General features: G+C 51.6%; 1 protein-coding gene across 10 annotated transcripts in view; it reads right to left on the reverse strand.

The window, feature by feature from the left end:
• AGAP1 (ArfGAP with GTPase domain, ankyrin repeat and PH domain 1) overlaps nucleotides 1–20640 on the reverse strand; it is a 576306-nt gene that overhangs the window by 343475 nt on the left and 212191 nt on the right. For all 10 annotated transcript variants that reach the window (XM_060414900.1, XM_027967353.3, XM_027967343.3 and 7 more), the window contains exons 4-6: nucleotides 14089–14174; nucleotides 10059–10200; nucleotides 4426–4560 (exon numbers count right to left, since the gene is read on the reverse strand). In XM_060414900.1, coding sequence (XP_060270883.1) covers nucleotides 4426–4560; nucleotides 10059–10200; nucleotides 14089–14174 — 363 coding nt within the window. The remainder of the gene's footprint in view (nucleotides 1–4425; nucleotides 4561–10058; nucleotides 10201–14088; nucleotides 14175–20640) is intronic.

Below are 20640 nucleotides of genomic sequence, written 5' to 3' on the forward strand. Positions count from 1 at the left end.
CTGAAGCTGAAAGTCCAATACTTTGGCCTCCTGATGTGAAGAGCCAATTCAATGGAAAAGACCCTGATGCTGGGAAAGACTGAAGGCAGGAGAAGGGGGCGACAGAGGATGAGATAGTTGGATGGCATCACTGACTCGTTGGACGTGGGTTTGGATAACTCCGAGTTGGTGATGGACAGGGAGGCCCGGCGTGCTGCAGTTCATGGGGTTGCAAAGAGTCGGACACGACTGAGCAACTGAACTGAACTGAAGTAAAAGAAGAAAGAAATCCAGATAAACTTGAGTCCATGAATGGACAGTGAATCTGTGAGCTAAACACACGCCCTTCACCCCCAACCCCACCCTCCCGCCTGAGGGACCCAAATGCTTACTTTTGAATTTTATTTTTAATTTTAGCTGCGCGGGTCTTTGCTGCTGTGCGGGCTTTTCTCTAGTTGTGGGGACTTAGTTGCCTGCAGCATGTGAGATCTTCCTGGACCAGGGATCGAACCCATGTCTCCTGCACTGGCAGGCGGATTCTTTACCACCGAGCCGCCAGGTAAGCCCATGGTGCTTTGTTCTAATAATGTGGTTAAGGCTCCGGGCTCTGGGCTCCCAGACTGGGGCTCAGTGAAGGCAAGGGCCTTTGGTTGAGCTACATGACTCTTCTTGAGTTCTTTAGCTACAGAACTTCCCAGTTTTTTCTCTTGGAAGATTAAAATGGATGGCTGTTGTTAATTACTTCTAAGTACTGAGAATACTCCCCACTTGGCTGACACCTACTTTTACCAACTAACAATGAAAGAGCTGATGATCAACAAATTAAAATACATGTCATCTAATTATTGTATAAAACAGAGGGCCTTCCCTGGTGGCTCAGACAGTAAAGTGTCTGCCTGCAAGGCGGGAGACCTGGGCTCGATCCATAGGTCGGGAAGATCCCCTAGAGAAGGAAATGGCAACCCACTCCAGTACTCTTGCCTGGAAAATTCCATGGGCAGAGGAGCCTGGTAAGCTATAGACCATGGGATCACAAAGAGTCGAACACAACTGAGCAACTTCACAAACAAACACACACACACACATACATACACAAAAACCCTAGTTTTACTTTAAAAAACTTATTTGCATGTAAATAAAAATATTTTAAGGATAAAGATCACTATAGAGATGGAAGCTGCAGTGCTGCAGATGTTATTTCCTTTGAAGACTCTGTACAATTCAAACACTTAATGGCAACTGCTAGAGTAATAACAAACAGACGGGAAATCCAAGCCTGTGCAAGCTCACACTTCGGGCTGAACTTGCTTCACAGTGGACTCACTGAGCAGCTGTCACAGCAAGGAGACACTGTGGGGTTCTGCCCAGTGACTTCTGGAAAGATCCCTCCTCCTGCTCCCCTTGCCTGGGGTCCACCGTGAGGGTGAGAGAGGCGTGCCCCAGCACACAGGGGACCTGCCCACTGCCTGGGATGTTCTGGAAGCCCTGCGGGGAAGCTTCATCACTCGTCATCCTTGAGTATTAACCAGCTTATTATGTATGAGCTGAATTCATTTATTCATGGAGAGGTCACGTTTGCAAACCTCCATCAATGTACAAGCAAAGCCGTCACATGGAAAAGATCCTCTATGTCGGAACGGTGGTGTTGGAGAAGACTCTTGAGAGTCCCTTGGACTGCAAGGAGATCCAACCAGTCCATCCTAGAGAAAATAAGTCCTGAATGTTCTTTGGAAGGACTGATGCTGAAGCTGAAATTCCAATACTTTGGCCACCTGATGTGAAGAACAGACTTACTGGAAAAGACCCTGATGCTGGGAAAGACTGAAGGTGGGAGGAGAAGGGGATGACAGAGGGTGAGACGGTTGGATGGCGTCACTGACTCAATGAGCGTGAGTTTGGACATGAGGTGGACATGAGTCTGAGCTCCAGGAGTTGATGATGGACAGGGAGACCCGGTGTGCTGCAGTCCACGGGGTTGCAAAGAGTCAGACAGGACTGAGCGACTGAGCTGAACTGCCATCAGGGATGGGCAGGAGTCCTGTGAAGGGCCACGGAGCGAGTATCCGGGACTCCCTCGGCCACCAGATATCACAGGAACCACTCACTTCTGTGGTCACACCCACGGGGCAACCCAGCCCCCCTGCAGCCTGGTAAGCAAAAAAGCCCGTTATTAGAGACAGGCTGCGGGCCGGGCTTGGACCCTGGGTCCCGTCTGGGGACCTTTCATCACGTAACCCCTTGGGGGTGTCTGCTCTTGCATGGCTGACAGCTAAATTGCCCGCCGGAGGTCACCACTCGGGGAGCCTGCGTGCTTCCTTGCACGGTTCTGCATCTGCTCACTAAGGTCCAAGGAGCCGCAGACGCTGGCTCTGCATGATTTTCTGGGCGGGAGGGGGGAGGTCTGCTCCCCAGCACAGGTGGGGACGGTCCACGTAAACGTAAGGTGAGGGATGAAGGGGACACAGGATCCCAGGGTCTGGGGCTGTCATCAGTGGAATCCTGAGCTGTAAGGGGTAGGCAGGGACCAAACAGGAGAAACGTGCTGAGACACAGAAGAGGCTGATGATTACCTGTGAGGCAGACAAGCGGAAAGAGAGGGCAAGCTTACAAAGCAGCTGATTGATGAGGCAAGTGGAAGAAAATGCAAAGTTAAAAAATGGATGCCAAGGTTTGAAATTTAATGAAATGATGAAAGCAAGCGCGGAACTCCTGCGATTTCATCTGAAAACTCGCTTGGACATTTAAAAGGAGAGCATACGTTGCCTGGTTTGGAGCCGTGCTGCGAGCAACCCTGCATTGCCGCTCTTCCTGGCTCGAGCAGTCTCCCCAAGACCGATGCACCACGAGACTCTGGGACCCCGGCAGTAAGGGAATCTCTGAGGAGATTGCCCAGCCACCCTGCTCAGCCCCCAACATGCCTTGGTACCAAAGCTGGGGATGCGAAGCTCGGTCTAACCCAGATTCACCCAGAAGGGGCAGAGGCCGAGGATTCGCTTCCCACACCTCCCATCAGAAACTGGACCCTTTGCCAGGAGCATCCTTGTCCCAGGCCTGGGATGCTAACCACTGCCAGGCCCCCCAGCCCAGACCTGGGGGAGTCAGGGAGATCGCCCCCTCCCTGCTGACCGCCTCCCCACCCCCCAACTCCCGCTCCTCTCCACCTGCACTCCCCCGCTCGCCTCCAGCATCTCATCTGCCATCAAGAACCTGTCCACGACTGTTTATCCCTCAGGCAACCTTCAGCTCCTTCAGGAGAATTTCCCACCTGAGGCATGGCCGTCCTGGAGGTGAGAGATCAAGACTGAGGCGACAACAAGAAGTAACCTCCAAACGCTGGCGCTGGCTGCTGCCACCAGGCCTAAGGTGCTGTTACTTTTGGCCAGACCTGACTCTGTTCTGTTTCCTGTCTTCCTAACATGAAACTTTTCAGTCAGTTCAGTCGCTCAGTCACGTCTGATTCCTTGCGACCCCATGGACTGCTGCACACCAGGCCTCCCTGTCCATCACCAACTCCCGGAGCTCACTCAAACCCATGCCCATTGAGTCAGTGATGCCATCCAACCATCGCATCCTCTGTCGTCCCCTTCTCCTCCCACCTTCAATCTGTCCCAGCATCAGGGTCTCTTCAAATGAGTCAGCTCTTTGCATCAGGTGGCCAAAGTACTGGAGTTTCAGCTTCAACATCAGTCCTTCCAATGAACACTCAGGACTGATCTCCTTTAGGATGGATTGGTTGGATCTCCTTGCAGTCCAAGGGACTCTCAAGAGTCTTCTCCAACACCACAGTTCAAAAGCATCAATTCTTCGGTGCTCAGCTTTCTTTATAGTCCAATTCTCACATTCATACATGACCACAGGAAAAACCATAGCCTTGACTAGACAGACCTTTGTTGGCAAAGCAATGTCTCTGCTTTTGAATATGCTGTCTAGGTTGGTCATAACTTTCCTGCCAAGGAGTAAATGTCTTTTAATTTCATGGCTGCAGTCACCATCTGCAGTGATTTTGGAGCACCCCAAAATGAAGTCTGACACTGTTTCCACTGTTTCCCCATCTATTTCCCATGAAGTGATGGGACCGGATGCCATGATCTTCGTTTTCTGAATGTTGAGCTTTAAGCCAACTTTTTCACTCTCCTCTTTCACTTTCATCAAGAGGCTCTTTAGTTCTTCTTCACTTGCTGCCATTTAAACCTTTTTTTTTTAAAGGGGTCAAATGAAGACTGAGCATCCACAGTGAAGCAGAAATGATGCCGCATGTGCGTGTGTCTTGCATGTTCTGTGCATGAAGAACGGTCCATGATAAAGGTCACCCACGGGACACACGGAACTGGCTGCTGGACTGTCTCAGAGCAGATGCTCAGTGGTCCCCTGAGCGCGGCCCGGCGCTGAGGGACCCCTCCCGCAGGCAGGGCGCAGGCCCCCGCCCCCCGCACGGCGCGTACTTACCATCCTGGAAGACCCGCTCCACGTTCAGCCCGTACGTGGCGCACGTCTCGTAGTACGTGCACCTCTTCAGGTCGCTGGAGAGCTTCCGCGCCCGGGCGTCGTCGATGACCCGCGGGTTGGTGGAGCTGATGGCGTCTGCAACAGACGGACAAGAGGCGACAGGGTGACCCCAAGCAGCCTGAAGGCGCCCCGCCACCCGCGGCCCCATGGAGCTCTAAGCCCGTCCCTCAGCAGTGAGGGGATCGTTCTCAGGACCTGGAGTGATCAGACCACAGTTCATCCCCACTCAGCTCAGACATCACATGGCCAGCTGTCCCAGAGGGCCCTGGTCCTGAACAGGAGATAAAAGCATGTCCGCAAAGACCGGGAGGGAAGGCTGAAATGCAACAGTGTTAGTCACTCAGTCGCGTCTGACTCTGTGACCCCACAGACTGTAGCCCCCCAGGCTCCTCTGTCCATGGGATTCTCCAGGCAAGAATACTGGAGTGGGTTGCCATGTCCTCCAGGGGATCTTCCCGACCCAGGAGCCAAACCTGGGTCTCCCGCATTGCAGGTGGATTCTTTACCATCTGAGCCACCAGGGGAGGGAAGCGTGAGGGTTAAATAAATGTGGTTCCCGAAGAAAACTGCACGGTCACTACGGGCAGTGGCCATCTATGCACAGGTGCCCGCGAAACACACCCCTCCACCAGCAGCAACGCCTCCAGGCGGCCTCGGCCGCTGGACACATGCTCGCGGAGCCCCCGCAGGTGCCTGTCCTGTTCGGGTACAGGGAAACCCCAGCGAACCAGAGGGACAGAAGCCTGCGCTCTCATGGAGTGGGTGTCAGGTCAGCCGGGAAAGGGGCGGAAAGTGAGACAGAGCCAAGAAGGGACCAGGGGTATAGGTGGGGCGCAGGCGGGAGATGGGTTGGGAGGGCAGGGGTCAAAGAAGCCCGGCTGCAGGAGGTGGCGCAGGGTGGCAGGGGTCCAGGGCAGAGGGTGGCCGAGCATCTCAGGTTTAAGGGCGATCCAAGGCTGAGAGCAGGGGTGACAAGTGACCTGGGGCGCTAGAGGGGGCCATAGACAAGTGTAGGAGCCACGTCGGGTCTGAGCAGATGGCCTGGGTTGGTGGGCAGGGGACACCCCTACCTCCTGCAGGACCTGTGTACAGATGAGGAGATCTGGGCAGCAAAACAGACATCAGGCACCAGCCACTGGTCTCCCGATAAAATGAACCCCGCGCCCCCGCTATTTGTTTTTAGCTTGGCCTGCATGAGCCCCCTGCTGCATCCGTTCCATGACTCCCGAGTTGCGGGGAGGGGGAGGGGGAGGGGGGCAGCCACGCGCCCGGCACACAAGGCCCAGATGCTCCAGCCACGGTGCTACCGTGAGACGAAATGGGCTTTTCAGGGACGAAACACGCTTTTCAGGGACTGTTCCTGACGTGGCATTTTTCCTGCGGGCGTGAAGGCTCCCGAGGTACAGGAAACAGCCAAGAGCTCTTTAAAGAAAAGCCCACCCGCGGAAGTCTTCTCCGCTAGTCCCGGAAACAGCAGCAGATAAGACACCAATAACCTCTTAAATGTTTGCCGCAGCATAGGAAATGCACAAGGCTCTCAGCTTTTTCAGTATTAAATAAGGGAGGCATCTCCAGGGAATGATACACCGATTTTGTTTTCACTTTCTCTTTTTCCTTATTCCCTGTTTGTTTTCCCTAGCCCCATGGAACAGGTTTAACTGACAGTTCTGAATGACCCCCAGGAAAACTATGACTCAGACTCCTGGCAAGGCCTGTCAGAGGGATTAATTCAAACAGTATCTCATCCTGTCTCACCTACAGATTAATAAACCTGACTTGGGTTTCATAACACCTAAGGAAAAGAAGTATTTTTTTTAAGGTGGAAACATCTTTTAAGAAAATAGTAGAAAAACAGTTAGAAACTAAGGATTTTCAAATGCTGTGGTGTATGTAAACTAGAAATTAAATGCACAGAGCATTAATCCAGCTTAGAATTTATCCTGACCGGAGTTCCCACAATAACCCAGGCCTCCTTCCCTGGTGGGTGCCCACCCCATTTCTGTCCCATCTGGCTTCCACGACTCGGCGTCACGTGTCAGAAACAGACCCTACCCTGGAGCACTCTTTTTGCCTGCTGTTTCACTCCTGAGACTCTACATCTTTTTTTTTACAGCTCAGGTTTCACCCTTAAATCAATGCAACTGGCCCGTCTCTAAAACAGGCCATGTTTAACAAACACCATCGCCTCAGCCCTGATGAACATCCTCCAGTTCCCCAAGAGAGAGCGCGTCCACCCACTGCCGGGTGAGGCCCCGCACCCCACGTGTCCTTGAACAATGAACTTGATTCTCCTTCATCTTCGGCACCCCCTAACCTCCGACGGGGCCACAGGCCCCAGCCACCTCGGGGTGGGGGGGTCGGGGGGAATCTGAGATGCCCTCACCTCTGTTTCTGAGGCCCCATGCACTCTGCACAGCGGCAGGATCTGTGTACAGGGTTCACAGAACGCAAACCCACAAGGAGCTAATGGTCCCCGAGGGTAGAACTTTCCAGAAACCCACGCTCACTCCACCTTCCCACCATGGGGGCTTCTGGGGTGCTCTGGGAATCGGAGGTCTGGGTAATGACCCCTCAGGTGAGGACTGTCTCTCCTGAAAACACTCAAGTCCTGCTCCTTTGGGGCATGGCTTTGCTGAAATCCCAACAGGTCTGAGACAAGCTCTCCAGGCACAGATGCTTATAAAACTGAGGGAATGAAAGGGGGCTGGTTTCTGCCTTCAGGGCCCTCGGTGGGACTTCCCCAGCCTATGGAGCCGTCTCCAGGGCCCCCCGAGACCCGGATCATCCTAGCGGGAGACGTGGTCGGATACCCCTTCAGCTGGGGCGGGACACACAGAGGCGACACACACCTCCAAGGTCAGCGGCCAGCAAAGACCTGCCGACCACCCCAGCAGGACCTCAGGAAGGTGGGCCATACATGGAAACAGAAGGAAGGAAACCAGCCACGTGCTCGACAATGCTGTGCCCACGGATGGCCCCAGGGCCCAGTGAGATTTCCTCCCTCCAAAGCCTGGCAGCGTCAAGGACAACGGCAGTCCAGAGGCAGGGAGCCCGGGTCTGCGTGGGCCCCAGACTCACCACTCTCTACACCCAAACACACAGCTAAAGAAGAAAGAGCAAACTGGTCAAGGTAGCTTTCTGGCTTGGACAGAATGCCTATCTTCCCTTTACTCTGGGGACCCTACTGCACAAAGACATTGTGTGTCCTGAGTGTAGACCCCTGAACCCAGGGAGCCAGTAAGGAGATGCCCACACAGACTGCGCTTTGGCTCACAAATGCCCTGGGCAGGCCTGCAGGGAGAGGTGGCTTACTGAAAATTAACTGCCTTGATCTCCAGGCAGCTTGGAAAAGCAAGATCTGATTTTAGATGAGCTGCCCACTATAAAACGTTATGTGTCAAGAAGTTTTAGTCCCTTCACATCCAAAAGTATCACAACATTGTCTGTTAATCAGCTATAACACAATACAAAATAAGAAGTTTAAAAAAAAAAATTTTTTTTTTTAGGAAGTCAAACACCAAATCCTGAACGTGTCCGAACACAAACCAAGGGCTCCTTGCGGGTGCGCCTTGTCTCACAGTGACCACTAGAGGGCGCGTTGGGCATTAAAAATCTCGCATGTCAGCTGAGTGCAGAATTGATGCTTTGGAGCTGTGGTATTGGGGAAGACTCTTGAGAGTCCCTTGGACTGCAAGGAGATCCAACCAGTCCATCCTAAAGGAGATCAGTCCTGAGTGTTCATTGGAAGGACTGATGTTGAAGCTGAAACTCCAATACTTTGGCTACCTGATGCAAAGAGCTGACTCACTGGAAAAGACCCTGATGCTGGGAAAGATCGAAGGTGGGAGGAGAAGGGGAAGACAGAGGATGAGATGACTGGATGACATCACCAACTCAATGGACGTGGGTTTGGGTGAACTCCGGGAGTTGGTGATGGACAGGGAAGCCTGGCATGCTGTGGTTCATGGGGTCGCAAAGAGTTGGACACGACTGAGCGACTGAATAGACTGAACTGAACTGATGTCCCAAGTTGGTCTAAACCCACCTCTACTCTGAAGGCGTCAGTTATGAGACCACTGGTCACGACATATATGCTTGGCGGGGGGCAAGATGGGGGTGAGGTCCTCTCCATGAAACCCCAACTCACATTTTACATCTAGCGCCCTGAGAAGATGCTTTCAGTTTATTCCACATTTTTTTTTCCTCCCAGCACACTTCCCCACTCCATGATCTTGGCTTATCCCGCCTGCTCTCCATTACATCAGACCTGGTGCCCTGCATATAGCTAACTGGTCCTGCTGCTCAAACACAGCGAGTTTCTTATCTGAAGAAGTCTCACGTCAGGGCATGCAAGGGCAGATCGGATGTGCTTATTCCAAAGGAATCAACAAAAACAGAACCTGCACCAAGAAACGTAGGGATAAATCCAGGGTTTCTTGGACGTGATTGTTTTTTAAGTTCCTCTTTTTTCTGACAAAGCGGTTGTAAAGTTAACCTTCATCTGGTTTCCCTGGTGGCTCAGCTGGTAAAGAATCTGCCTGCAATGCGGGAGACCTGGGTTCAATCCCCGGGTCGGGAAGCTCCCCTGGAGAAGGGAATGGTTACCTACACTCCAGTATTCCAGCCTGGAGAACTCCATGGACTGTATAGCCCATGGGGTCGCAAAGAATCGGACACGACTGAGCGACTTGCACTTTCATCTGACTTTCTAAAACAATCCCTGTGACCCCTTAGTTAAGTCCCCAGCAGATACCAGCACGTCAATGAATCTATGACCAAGAGCGTCCTAGGTGATGTCACTTTACTAAGAGATCAAGTTTTATGTGACCTAGAGAAAAAAATACAAAACATACCCATGCAGTAAGATTGTATGCTCTCTGAGGGATCTGCTAAAAATGAGATTTGGATCAGAAGACATTAAGAAATACAGTAGAATAAAACGAAACTCGGCAATGTATGAAAAATCAGTTTTAAAGTTGCAAACGTTAACAGAAGTAACTTTTTAGGTTGCTTATAAATCACATTACTTTATGACAGACAGAATTAAGATGCCCTAATATAGAAATTAGACTTTCTTTCTTTCTGAAGCCCTTGGGGGTGTAGCAGTGTGTTTTGTTTTGAAGTTGCCAAGTGATTTCTCTGCTGAACCAAATGAGGAGACAGGATGATTGCCATTTCAGGGTTTCTCCCTGTAAATGGCATTGAAACATGTACAATATCATACAAGAAACAAATCACCAGTCTAGGCTTGATGTAGGATATAGAATGCTTGGGGCTGGTGCACTGGGATGACCCTGAGGTATGGTATGGGGAGGGAGGTGGGAACAGGGTTCAGGATTGGGAACACGTGTACACCTGTGGCGGATTCATGCTGATGTATGGCAAAACCAATAGAATATTGTAAAGTAAAAATAAATAAATAAATTAAAAAAAATTAAGACTTCAGCAGGAAATTATTTCTTCTTTAGACCTTCTGCAAACTGGCCCCGTCTCTGAAAATACAAGCCAGGAAGCCACTGACGGCTCAGCGGCCAGAGCCCCGTGAGCCCCACCTGCCCGGAGATGCCACTCACCCTGGGTCCCCACCAGGACCAGCGGGATCTCACTCGTGTTCCGGTAGCTGGCCATGCGGCTGTAGTAGTGGTAGACGGTCTGGAAACTGATCTCGTCCTCCAAGCTGAAGACAAATATGACGGCGTCCACCCACATGGCAAACTGGGGAGAAAGAGGGCAGGTGAGCAGGGGGCGAGGAGCGAGGAGACAGAGGGAAGGAGCAGCACCGGGCCACCTTCGTGAGCATGGGCAGGGGGGCCACGCATGGCATCCAGCTTCTACCGAAACCCGCTTCTGAAGCATCGCTAACGCCCTTATCCTTGGAACAACACACCTGGGACGGGGCCCGCACCTGGGATGGGGCCCGCGCCTGCTTCCCACCCAGGCCACCGTGTCTCCCAAGTCAAATCAGACCCTCTTCCCCACGGGAATGTCCACCCCCGTCCCGACTCAGCTGATGGGAAGCACCCAGTGCGCAGAGCCGACGTGGGTGCCGATAGGCGGGGCGACCCTGCAGCTTCCTGCTGCACCCTAAACTGCCTGCAGAGCCCCCCAGGAAGCCGCGCTGCGACCCTGGCCCTCCTCCTCTGGGGGCCCACGGCTCAGAAGTCCTCCACGCCCAGGGCCAACGACTCTGTCAACAGAAGAGGTCTTCATATTGTCAAGATCTGCCGCAGATGAATTACAGCACCCTTCGTGGGAATTACGACCCACTGCCAGAGACATTTGGAGAAGGCGACGGCACCCCACTCCAGTACTCTTGCCTGGCAAATCCCATGGACGGAGGAGCCTGGTGGGCTGCAGTTCATGGGGTCGCGAAGAGTTGGACACGACTAACCGACTTCACTTTTACTTTTCACTTTCATGCATTGGAGAAGGAAATGGCAACCCACTCCAGTGTTCTTGCCTGGAGAATCCCAGGGACGGGGGAGCCTGGTGGGCTGCCGTCTATGCGGTTGCACAGAGTCGGACACGACTGAAGTGACTGAGCAGCAACAGCCAGAGACATTAACCAAACCAGTGAACAAAATGAGCAAAAAGGAGGGGGGAAGACGAAAGCCCCACAGCAGCCCGGCTCTGTTATCATTTTATCCTTGTTTTACCTGCATCCAGCTGAACTCACATCAGACCCTCTTTCTGGCAAATCAGCTGGAGGAACAAGTCAGCTCATGTGATACCCACAGTCACCTTGTAAAGTTGGAGCCAAGTGAGCAAAGCACCCCAGGACTCAGAGCTCCCCAGGGTCACACACATGGCACCAGGCACCATCTGGAGCCTGATGCCCTCCTCTTTAATGAAAGACCCAAGTGCAAATGCGGGGGAAAAAATCCCACGTGCTTTCTCTAAAAGAAGCTGCAGCTCCAACACAAGTTCTGATGGTCAAGGCGTCAGCTCTAACACATTCGGGGACGGTTCCCGCTGGTTAAGCTCGCGTGCTAAGTCGCGTCAGTCGTGTTCTACTCTTTGCAGCCCTATGGACTGCAGCCCTCCCGGCTCCTCTGTCCATGGGATTCTCCAAGCAAGAACACTGGAGTGCGTTGCCATGCCCTCTTCCAGGGGATCTTCCTGATCCAGGGATCAAACTGGCATCTCTTACGTCTCCTGCATTGGCGGGTGGGTTCTTTACCTCTAGCGCCACCTGGGAAGCCCAAGCTCTGACTTCTACATAGAAATGAGAAGGGTATTCAGTTGCCCGTGGAGATTTTATGTGACAGGACAAAACTAAGCCTGAAGTTCAGATGATGCCGCCTAGACAGCAGGAACAGTGATGATCACGGCTGCTGAGGCCTTCAGGGTAGAGTGGTGCGCTGAGCCCCCAGGTCCTCAAGCTGGAGTTCCCTCTCCAGGGTGGACCTGGAACCCTTGGGGACAGGTCTCATCACTAACTCTGGTCCAGGGCGGCCGGCTCGCTGGTCTACCACTGGAGTCAGGGAAAAAAGCGCCGTGTCTGTGCCTCTCTGACCCACCGGTGTCCATCCCTGGGCAGCGACCTTGGACAGCAGCGGCCCTGAAGCCACTCGGCCAGCTCCGACACGCGTGTCTGCACGCAACTTTCTTCTTAGACTCTTGACGGTTGGAGCCGAGGTGTGCTCTCCGAGTGTGAAATTGCCCCTGCACGCTCTGAGACGTGTATGAGCTGGAAAGGCGGAAAATCACCCCAGGTGACCCCCACACTTCACCTACTTCATTCACCTGTCCCCAGCCGCTGCTGAGGGAGCCTTCGTGACTGCAGGACAGACGCCCGACGGGCGAAGGTCGACTAAGAGCCATTTAGCTTCACTGCCATCGCAGACCTTCCGGACACTGTCAGACGGCAAGCCAGTCCTGCTCGGAGTCACCGATATGCACTGACCAGGAGCTCTCGCAGCTTCATAACCTGCTTTTCCCATGTTCAACCTGTCTTTAATGTTTCCTTATTACTATCATTGACTACGCTGTTTCATCAAAGCTAAAGAAATCTTTTCCATACTTTCACATCTTTGCTATCAGAACATACCTTAAGGACTGCTTTCTTTCATGAGTTGACAGTATTTTTCTTTTAAATATTGGCATAGCTTATAATCAGCGACACTATAGGCTCACTGGAACCTGGTAACTCCACACCATATTTCTGTAGAGCCACACACCGCTCAGTGTATGAAGTTCCTTCTAGAACTCTTAACTCTTTAACAACTCTTTAACAACCCCCATATTCAACACTGTTCACTGAAATCACTAAATTTACGTGTACTTTCACAAACGGGTAAGTTGAAGAAAGAACACCTGGGATATTTTTTGATATTAAGTCTGCAGTAATCAGTCTTGACTACTACTAGCCCTTACCTCCTTTAAAGCATTTAGCTGGTAAATTATTATAGAAATAAAACCATAAACTAGGGAGTGAGTAAACCAAAGAAATAAATTTTTCACACTCAGGCTGGTCTTTTTTTTTTCCCTCCACAATGCCCATTTTCCAAGGAACTCTCAAAGAAGTCACACCATGCTGCAGCTTCTGGTTTTCAGTGGTGAATGACCTGGGCTGTGAAGCCTAGTGGGCAGCCTGGTGGTGGTGTTCAGATTTCCAATTCCACCCAGCTTTCTAAGTGACTGCACTGCTCCAGAGGAAACGGCAACCCACTCCAGTATTCTCTCCTGCAGAGTCCCTTGGACAGAGGAGCTTGGCGGGCTACTGTCCATGGGGGTCACAAAGGGTCAGACATGACTGCAGTGACTTAGCATGCTCTCGAGATGAAACGTTTATAAGAAAAGGGTGGGAAGCTATAGAAACGTCCAGATGCCACTGCCACCGAGTTGACAAATCAGCGCAACATCTGCTCTTCCTTCCTTCTTAGAAGCACAAAGGGAAAATCAGCCACATAGACCAAACTGCCCCTCCAGGTTTCAGCCTGAAGGAAAAACAGAATTAGCCTCTCCCCAAAACTTGACAGCATATGAAAGCGCAGAGACAACACTTTGCCAACAAAGGTCCGTCTAGTCAAGGCTATGGTTTTCCAGTTGTCATGTATGGATGTGAGAGTTGGACTATAAAGAAAGTTGAGTGCTGAAGAATTGATGCTTTTGAACTGTGGTGTTGGAGAAGACTCTTGAGAGTCCCTTAGGCTGCAAGGAGATCCAACCAGTCCATCCTAAAGGAGGTCAGTCCTGACTTTTCATTTGAAGGACTGATGTTGAAGCTGCAACTCCAATACTTTGGCCACCTGATGTGAAGAACTGACTCATTGGAAAAGATCCAGATGCTGGGAAAGATTGAAGGCAGGAGGAGAAGGGGACAACAGAGGATGAGATGGTTGGATGGCATCACCAACTCAATGAACATGAGTTTGAATAAAGTCCAGGAGCTGGTGATGAACAGGGAGGCCTGGCATGCTGTGGTCCATGGGGTCACAGGGTCGGACACGATTGAGCGACTGAACTGAACTGAAAAACCTCAGTCACAGGAAACATTTTCAGGGACCGCTCTCTCACCTCTTCTGTGCACACCTGTGGAGTCAGAACCTCAAGGAGGAGCGAGAGGTGCACGTGGGTCCCCAGTGTGGGTGCTGTACTCACCTGGGCCTCTGGGGGGCCACCTTCATCTCGGATCAGCAGCAGATAGCTTTGTCCGTCGACGACAATCTCTTTCTTGAACCTGCCACCTGCCACACACACACACACACAAAACACCTTGTTACACGGGAAAGACAGAGCGTGGGGAGGGCGAACAGACGTGGGCTTCGCTTGTGGAAAAATACGCCCTAGACTGCGGCCCTGGAGGCAGCCCTGAGTGTTTAGGAGTAGCTTCAGATCTGTCTCCAGCAACCACTGGGCTTTGGAAGGCCTACTGCCACTCCAGATTCCAATAGTCGTCTTTAAGAACCCATGATCGTTTGGAGTTAGGACACACAGGCTCCGCGCAAGGCCAGGATGGCTCGGGACTCAGGAGGGTGGAGCGCTCATGCGGGCTTTGTGTGCTATTCGGGATGTCTCTCGCTCCCTGGGAACCCGGCTGATAAGAGTCCAGAAACGGAGAGCATCGAAATTCGTCATTCTCTCCTTGGGTTCAGGAAACCGAAATGAAATTTTCATGTGCCGTGAAAAGGGTGGGGGCCTGGTCTCGACCGCGTGGACAAATCCCAGGGCTGAGAACCTCTGTATTCTCCTCAAGGGAAACCCAGTTCTTGAAGGGGAGACACACAACAGCATGGCGATGGCGCTTCCGTGTTCACAGGGCACAGGGAGGGGCTGCTACCACACACGGGTTAGACAGAAGCTACGCGAGACACAGCGGGGCAGCTGGCGACAGACAGCGTTAGAGACCGCGCTGGGTCGCGGGGCGGCCGCGTGCAGGCGGCAGGGCTGACCCCTCCCGCCCGGCGGGCGCACAGCCGCCTCCAGCACCTCCCATCGGCGTCCAGGGTCGGACTGCCAGCCCTTCCTCTGGGCAGCGGGAAACACGCCCACCGCTGGGCTCCTCTGCCACCTCCAGAGTCAGACCACCTCTGCACCTTCTGCGCTCTGCGTCCACCCCTTCCCCGGGCTTGGGAATTCGCGGTCTCAGAGAGGGACGAGTCTCATTCCAACTACCCCAGCACAGAGGCCTTCCAGAAACACCAGCGAACTGACAGCCCCGAGCAACTGGACGCCCCCGAGGACCACGCTGCCAGAGCGTCTCCGGCCCCGGAGGCTGCGGGTCGGGTCTCTTGCTAGCCTGAGTCCCGTCTGGCTTGGCGCCACAGCGACGCCTGGACCATGCCGGCCTCCCCTCCCAGAGTTCCGGGGCTTGGGCCACCCCAAAGAAGGATCGGAGGCCTGCAGGTGGGCTGAGGCCCCGTGAGGCTGGGGTGGAAGGCTGGGTGGGAAGTCACAGGGGTAGGTGAGCACGGACGCACACACGGCCACTCCCACTCAGGCCCCCCTGTAACGGGCAAGACGCGCTTGCTTACATAGCAAAACTCAAACACCAAAGAAAGCCTTCCAGCATTACGACCGATAAGCTCTCATTTTGGTCCCCCTCACTTTTGATAAGGGGAAAAAGAGAGGGGGCGCTCCACGGAGAAGCGCTGGAAGGACACAGAGGCGACGGTGCTGGGAGAGCGCATGCGCGCTAGACCACAGAGGGCTGCGCATGCGCTTCCGGCTGTGGGTGGCCCCACAGTGGGGTCCCTGCGCCCCAGCAGCTCGGCCAAAGGCAGGCGCCGTGAGCCCTGGCATCTTAGCACTCGCGGAGGACGGCCCCTGCCTGGTGAACAGTTTCCACCTCCACGAGGCCGCCCAGCTGCCCCGGGCATGCTGGGCTCAGGTGGCCAATTCCTCACCAATCTGCGTGATCTCCAGGGCAGGAGGGGGAGTTCCCGCAGGACCAGCACCCCTCCGCTGCCAGCCGCCGCCCCCACCTCCCTGGGGAGCTGGCACCTGGTGGGCGTCACCACTCGGCTCCCCAGGAGTGACGCCCGCTGTTGGCCCTGCCCCTCCCCTGGGTCTCTGCGTCCTCTGTCTCACAGGGTAAGCACTTAATGGATTTCACATCTACTGCCATTCCCCTTCTTTGATATGTTTTTATAGAGTCACGTTTACAAGTTATGTATCCCAGTGATTAGATCACAATATTAACGTTAGGAAAGGTTTGCTCAGAGTTCTTTCTGCTCCTCTGTTCCTCTGCTTGTAACCACATGCAAAGGCCTCTGGAGCTAATTTGCACCAGCTCTAAAAGGGCAGGTGATTGTCTTCTGCATCCCTAAGGGCACTTCCCATTCTAAAAATCACTATTTATTATTCCCCTCTAAAATATGTAGTTAGTATGTCTCTTCAATGGAGAAGGCAATGGCAACCCACTCTAGTACTCTTGCCTGGAAAATCCCATGGACGGAGGAGCCTGGTAGGCCGCAGTCCATGGGGTTGGTAAGAGTCCGACACTACTTTTCACTTTCACGCGATGGAGAAGGAAATGGCGACCCACTCCAGTGTTCTTGCCTGGAGAACCCCAGGGACGGGGGAGCCTGGTGGGCTGCCATCTATGGGGTCACACAGAGTCAGATATGACTGAAGCGACTTAGAAGCAGCAGCAGCAGCGCATCTTGTCCGTATTTTATGATTGCAAATATCAGACACTTGCAGTGGACTTGGGTGTGTTTTCTGGTGGTGTATGTACATCAAGAAACAAATGAAACACTCAAATGCATTTGCCGTGAACCCAAAGGTTTGATAACTAGATAAAAATCAGCCAGGTGCTTAAGCACCCAGATTGCAAGAAAGAATATGATTAAAAAGGTCATATGTAAACAGTAAACTCCTACTGCTGGTAGACTGTCAGGCTCAACGGGAACACAGGCCCCTGAGTACTGGAGAAACACACCCCAGCGGGTAAATAAGAGATGCCTTTAAAAGCCATTTTCTATAGTTTACTTCAGAGACACAAAGGGAAAAGGCCTTGGGATGAAGGTGTGGGCGGCAGCAAGCTGGTCTACATCCATCAGGGGCCATTGGCCTTGTTTTGTGAAATTCAAACCCACCATCTGATCCTAGCCATTGATCTTTTCCTACTGAAATATTAGAGCACACCACCAAACTCTACGTCCAATTTCATTTTTAACGTAGATTTATAAATGTCTGTTTTCTAATCCTATTTCCAATAAAGTCATCCCTCGCAATCCACAGGGGGCTGCTTCCAAAATCCCCTACATAAAATGAAGAATTTTTACACTGCCTGCGTACATCCTCTTGTATACTTTAAGTCATCTACAGATTACTTATAACATGTAATACACTGTAAATGCCACGTAAAGAGCTTTAAGTACAACATAAATGCTATGTAAATAGTTGCCAGCATGAAACGAATTCAAGTTTTGCTTTTTGAAAACTTCTTGTAATTGCCCCCCTCCCCCCGCCACGTTTCCGATCCATGGCTGACTGAATCTGTGGATACAGAACTGTCTGCACAGAGAGACGGCTGTATCTCCCTGCAGGTCTGTTTGACCCGGCTTTGCAACCATGGCCCCACCCTATAAACTTGTTACATGAATAACTGTCAACCTTCTCTGACTGCCAAATACTATTACATGACACTAAACCGCCCGAGAGATCATTTTATTTTCAGAGTGCGCCCAAACCTGACCCCCGTATTGGGAGCCTTTGACACACACTTGGCTCAGCCCACCTGTGCACAGGTGTGCAGGGCCCGTGCAGGGCTGTCTAGCCCACAAGTCCACGGGGGAAGCAGGGCTCTCTGCACCTGTGATGACAACTCCCTGAGAAGGGATAACAGAGCGCTCCTGATGGATCCCTTCCACAGATGGCTTCTGATCAGCAGAGGCAGACAGCACCAGGGTAAAGCAGGCACAGATGGGTGAGCAGAGTCCAGTTCATCTCTGGGCTTTGGTTTTCTTGAGTCTCGCTGAACAGCAAGATCGCTTACATCTCATGTGTACACAGATAGGGGACATTCTTTCTGCCTAAATTTAACCTGTGTGTGTACTCAGTCGCTCAGTTGTGTCCGACTCTTTTGCAGCCCCATGGACTGGCAGCCCGCCAGGCACCTCTGTCTGTGGGATTCTCGGGACAAGAATACTGCAGTGGGTGGACCGCTTCTTCCTCCAGGGGAATCTCCCCAACGGAGGCATCTAACCTGCATTGGCAGGTGGATAATTCACCACTGAGCCACCTGGGAAGCCCCACGTGCAATTTTTAAAATTTCAGGTTCATTCAAAGGTTAGTTTTCCATTTCCACCCAGAAAACTGTCTTGGGAGCCTCTGTTGCCCTTGAGCTTGAATTCTTAGGCGGGTCAAGGTAAGAGGTGGACCTGAACATACCAAACAGAAGCAGGGATGCTGACGTGGATGTGTTACGAAAAGCTCACCAGAGAGAAAAGATCAGGTTTTTTAAAAAAAAATATCTTGAAAAACAGACTTAAAGGAGCCCCTTACAATCCACTGTGCTGTGCTTAGTCATCAGTTGTGTCTGACTCTCTCTGACCTTTCGGGAGTCTTTGGAGCCCACAAGGCTCCTCTGTCCATGGGATTTTCCAGGCAAGAATTCTGGCGTGGGTTGCCATCTCCTTCTCCGGGGTATAATCCACTGGTGACCAATTTCTCTCAAGGTTTCAAAGTCACTCTTGAGTCCTGGTCTCATGCTGGGGGAACCAGTTTTGAATCTGGGATGCTGGCGTAGGTCAAAACCGCTGAGTTCCCTCTACTCTCTAAACTCGAGCTAGGCAGGATGGACCTACAGTGGAATCTTGTTAAATATAAGAGCTGCCTACATCAACAGTGGTATGACCATCTCACCTGGGTTAGCATTTCTGCTTTAAAAAGGGGAAAAAGAAAACCGGATTTTCCTATTACCAAAAAATTTAAGTTTTGTTGGCAGTAAACACTCCAACGGATGCTTGACACTTCTATGCTTTTGGCTACCTGGACTAAAAATTATTAACATATCATTAACAGGTTTCCAAGCAACAGAGAGCCTTATACTTTATAGCTTACACAGCACTTCACTTCCCACTTCATCTCATCCTCCTCACAGCATCCATCCATGGTGCAAATGCCACCAGAATATCCACATCTAACTGGGTGGAAAAGAAGTTCAGACGCTGATCAGTCTGCCCCCCTGCCCCCCAGAAAGGAGGGGGAGAGACCCAAACCCACGCGTGCCGCCTGGTTCTCACGTCTTCTCTCTTCCGTGTGGACTTCTGCTGAGACAGTTCATGGCACACACCGTCCGCAAAGGAGCCTGGAAGCCTTCGTGTGATTCCCTACACCCACAGGGCAACAACAAGAATGTAGGTGGTGGCGTGTGTCTTTTTCTCATTCCACTCACCACCATGGAAAGGAGTGGTCTTCAGCTGCAAATGACAGTCACCCCTGTGCCTGCTTGCTAAGTCACTTAGTGTCTGACTTTGCGGCCCCACGGACTGTAGCCCACCAGGCTCCTCTGTCCTTGGGGATTCTCCAGGCAAGAACACTGGCCTGGGTTGCCATGCCCTCCTCCAGGGGATCTTTCCAACCTAGGGATGGAACCTTCATCTCTTATGTCTCTTTAGCATTACCAGCACCTGGGAACCCTTAGGAGACTTAGTGCTTAGGAGACTTAAAAGGAACAGACCTGCCCAACACTTTTTGTGATGGGGAAAACACCTTTGTATTTCATTACAAGTTCATCAACAAAGGGATACTGCCTGTAAGATTAAATGATACAACGGCCCATCTCTGGGAACCCTGCCTCCCAGGTAGTGAACATTAAGCAAAAATACTTGTGTGTAGCTCACAGGAAACATCCTGACCAGGCCCACCTGTGAATAATTGCAGACAAGAAGAAATTAACACAGCCCCCTGCAGAGGCTGATCGTTGATGTTCAGCTGCTAAGTCCTGGCCTCCAGTCCTGACACCTTCTCAGGGCCCCAGCTCAGGAGCTCCTGATTTTCCCAGGGGGACGGTTTCGAGATTCTTGTCATTTCTGACATCTGCCCAAAATGTTCTTCTTACTTAGCCTAGTAATACAATAGAATATCTGCGAAGGGGGTCGTCTCATAATTATTTAGGACTGGTGAGATGAGAGGAATACACTGGAAACAACAAATGAGTCTTTTCATTTCTCCCTGGGACAATATAAAAAAATTAATCATGTGCCAAAAATTTCTTAAAATGAATTTTGCTCTCTGGTAAAAATACTGAAGCCTGATGCCTATCGCTGAGGTTTTGGAGAAGTTTTGTGTCGTGATATTTAAATGAATTTTGGATCATATATTTACACTGGGAAAGAAGTTTTATTGGTAACATATTCGATTACAAAATTTAACCAAATCAGACTTCATTTCCTCTGCCAATTTTTTTAAAAAAACTTATTGTTTTTTTAAAAAGGGGGGGGCTATAAAAATGTACTAAGAGTAAGGATCCAGTTAATCCGTGATGATTGGTAAGTCAGTTCACAGGTGAAAGGCTCGCAGTTTTGGCTTGAGGTGAAATGGGGTTTAACACAAAGGCTATGGTCTTCAACTTCATTCCATCCAGACCTGAGTACAACAAAGATGAAAAGATCAGGAAAGAAGTCAGAGTTCCATGGTAAGAGGAAAGATTCAAATTTTACTGTAACGGAATTTCCCTTTCTTCCATTTCTAATAAAAGAGGCG

This window comes from Ovis aries, chromosome 1, assembly GCF_016772045.2.
Source record: "Ovis aries strain OAR_USU_Benz2616 breed Rambouillet chromosome 1, ARS-UI_Ramb_v3.0, whole genome shotgun sequence".
NCBI classification, from domain to species: Eukaryota; Metazoa; Chordata; class Mammalia; order Artiodactyla; family Bovidae; genus Ovis; species Ovis aries.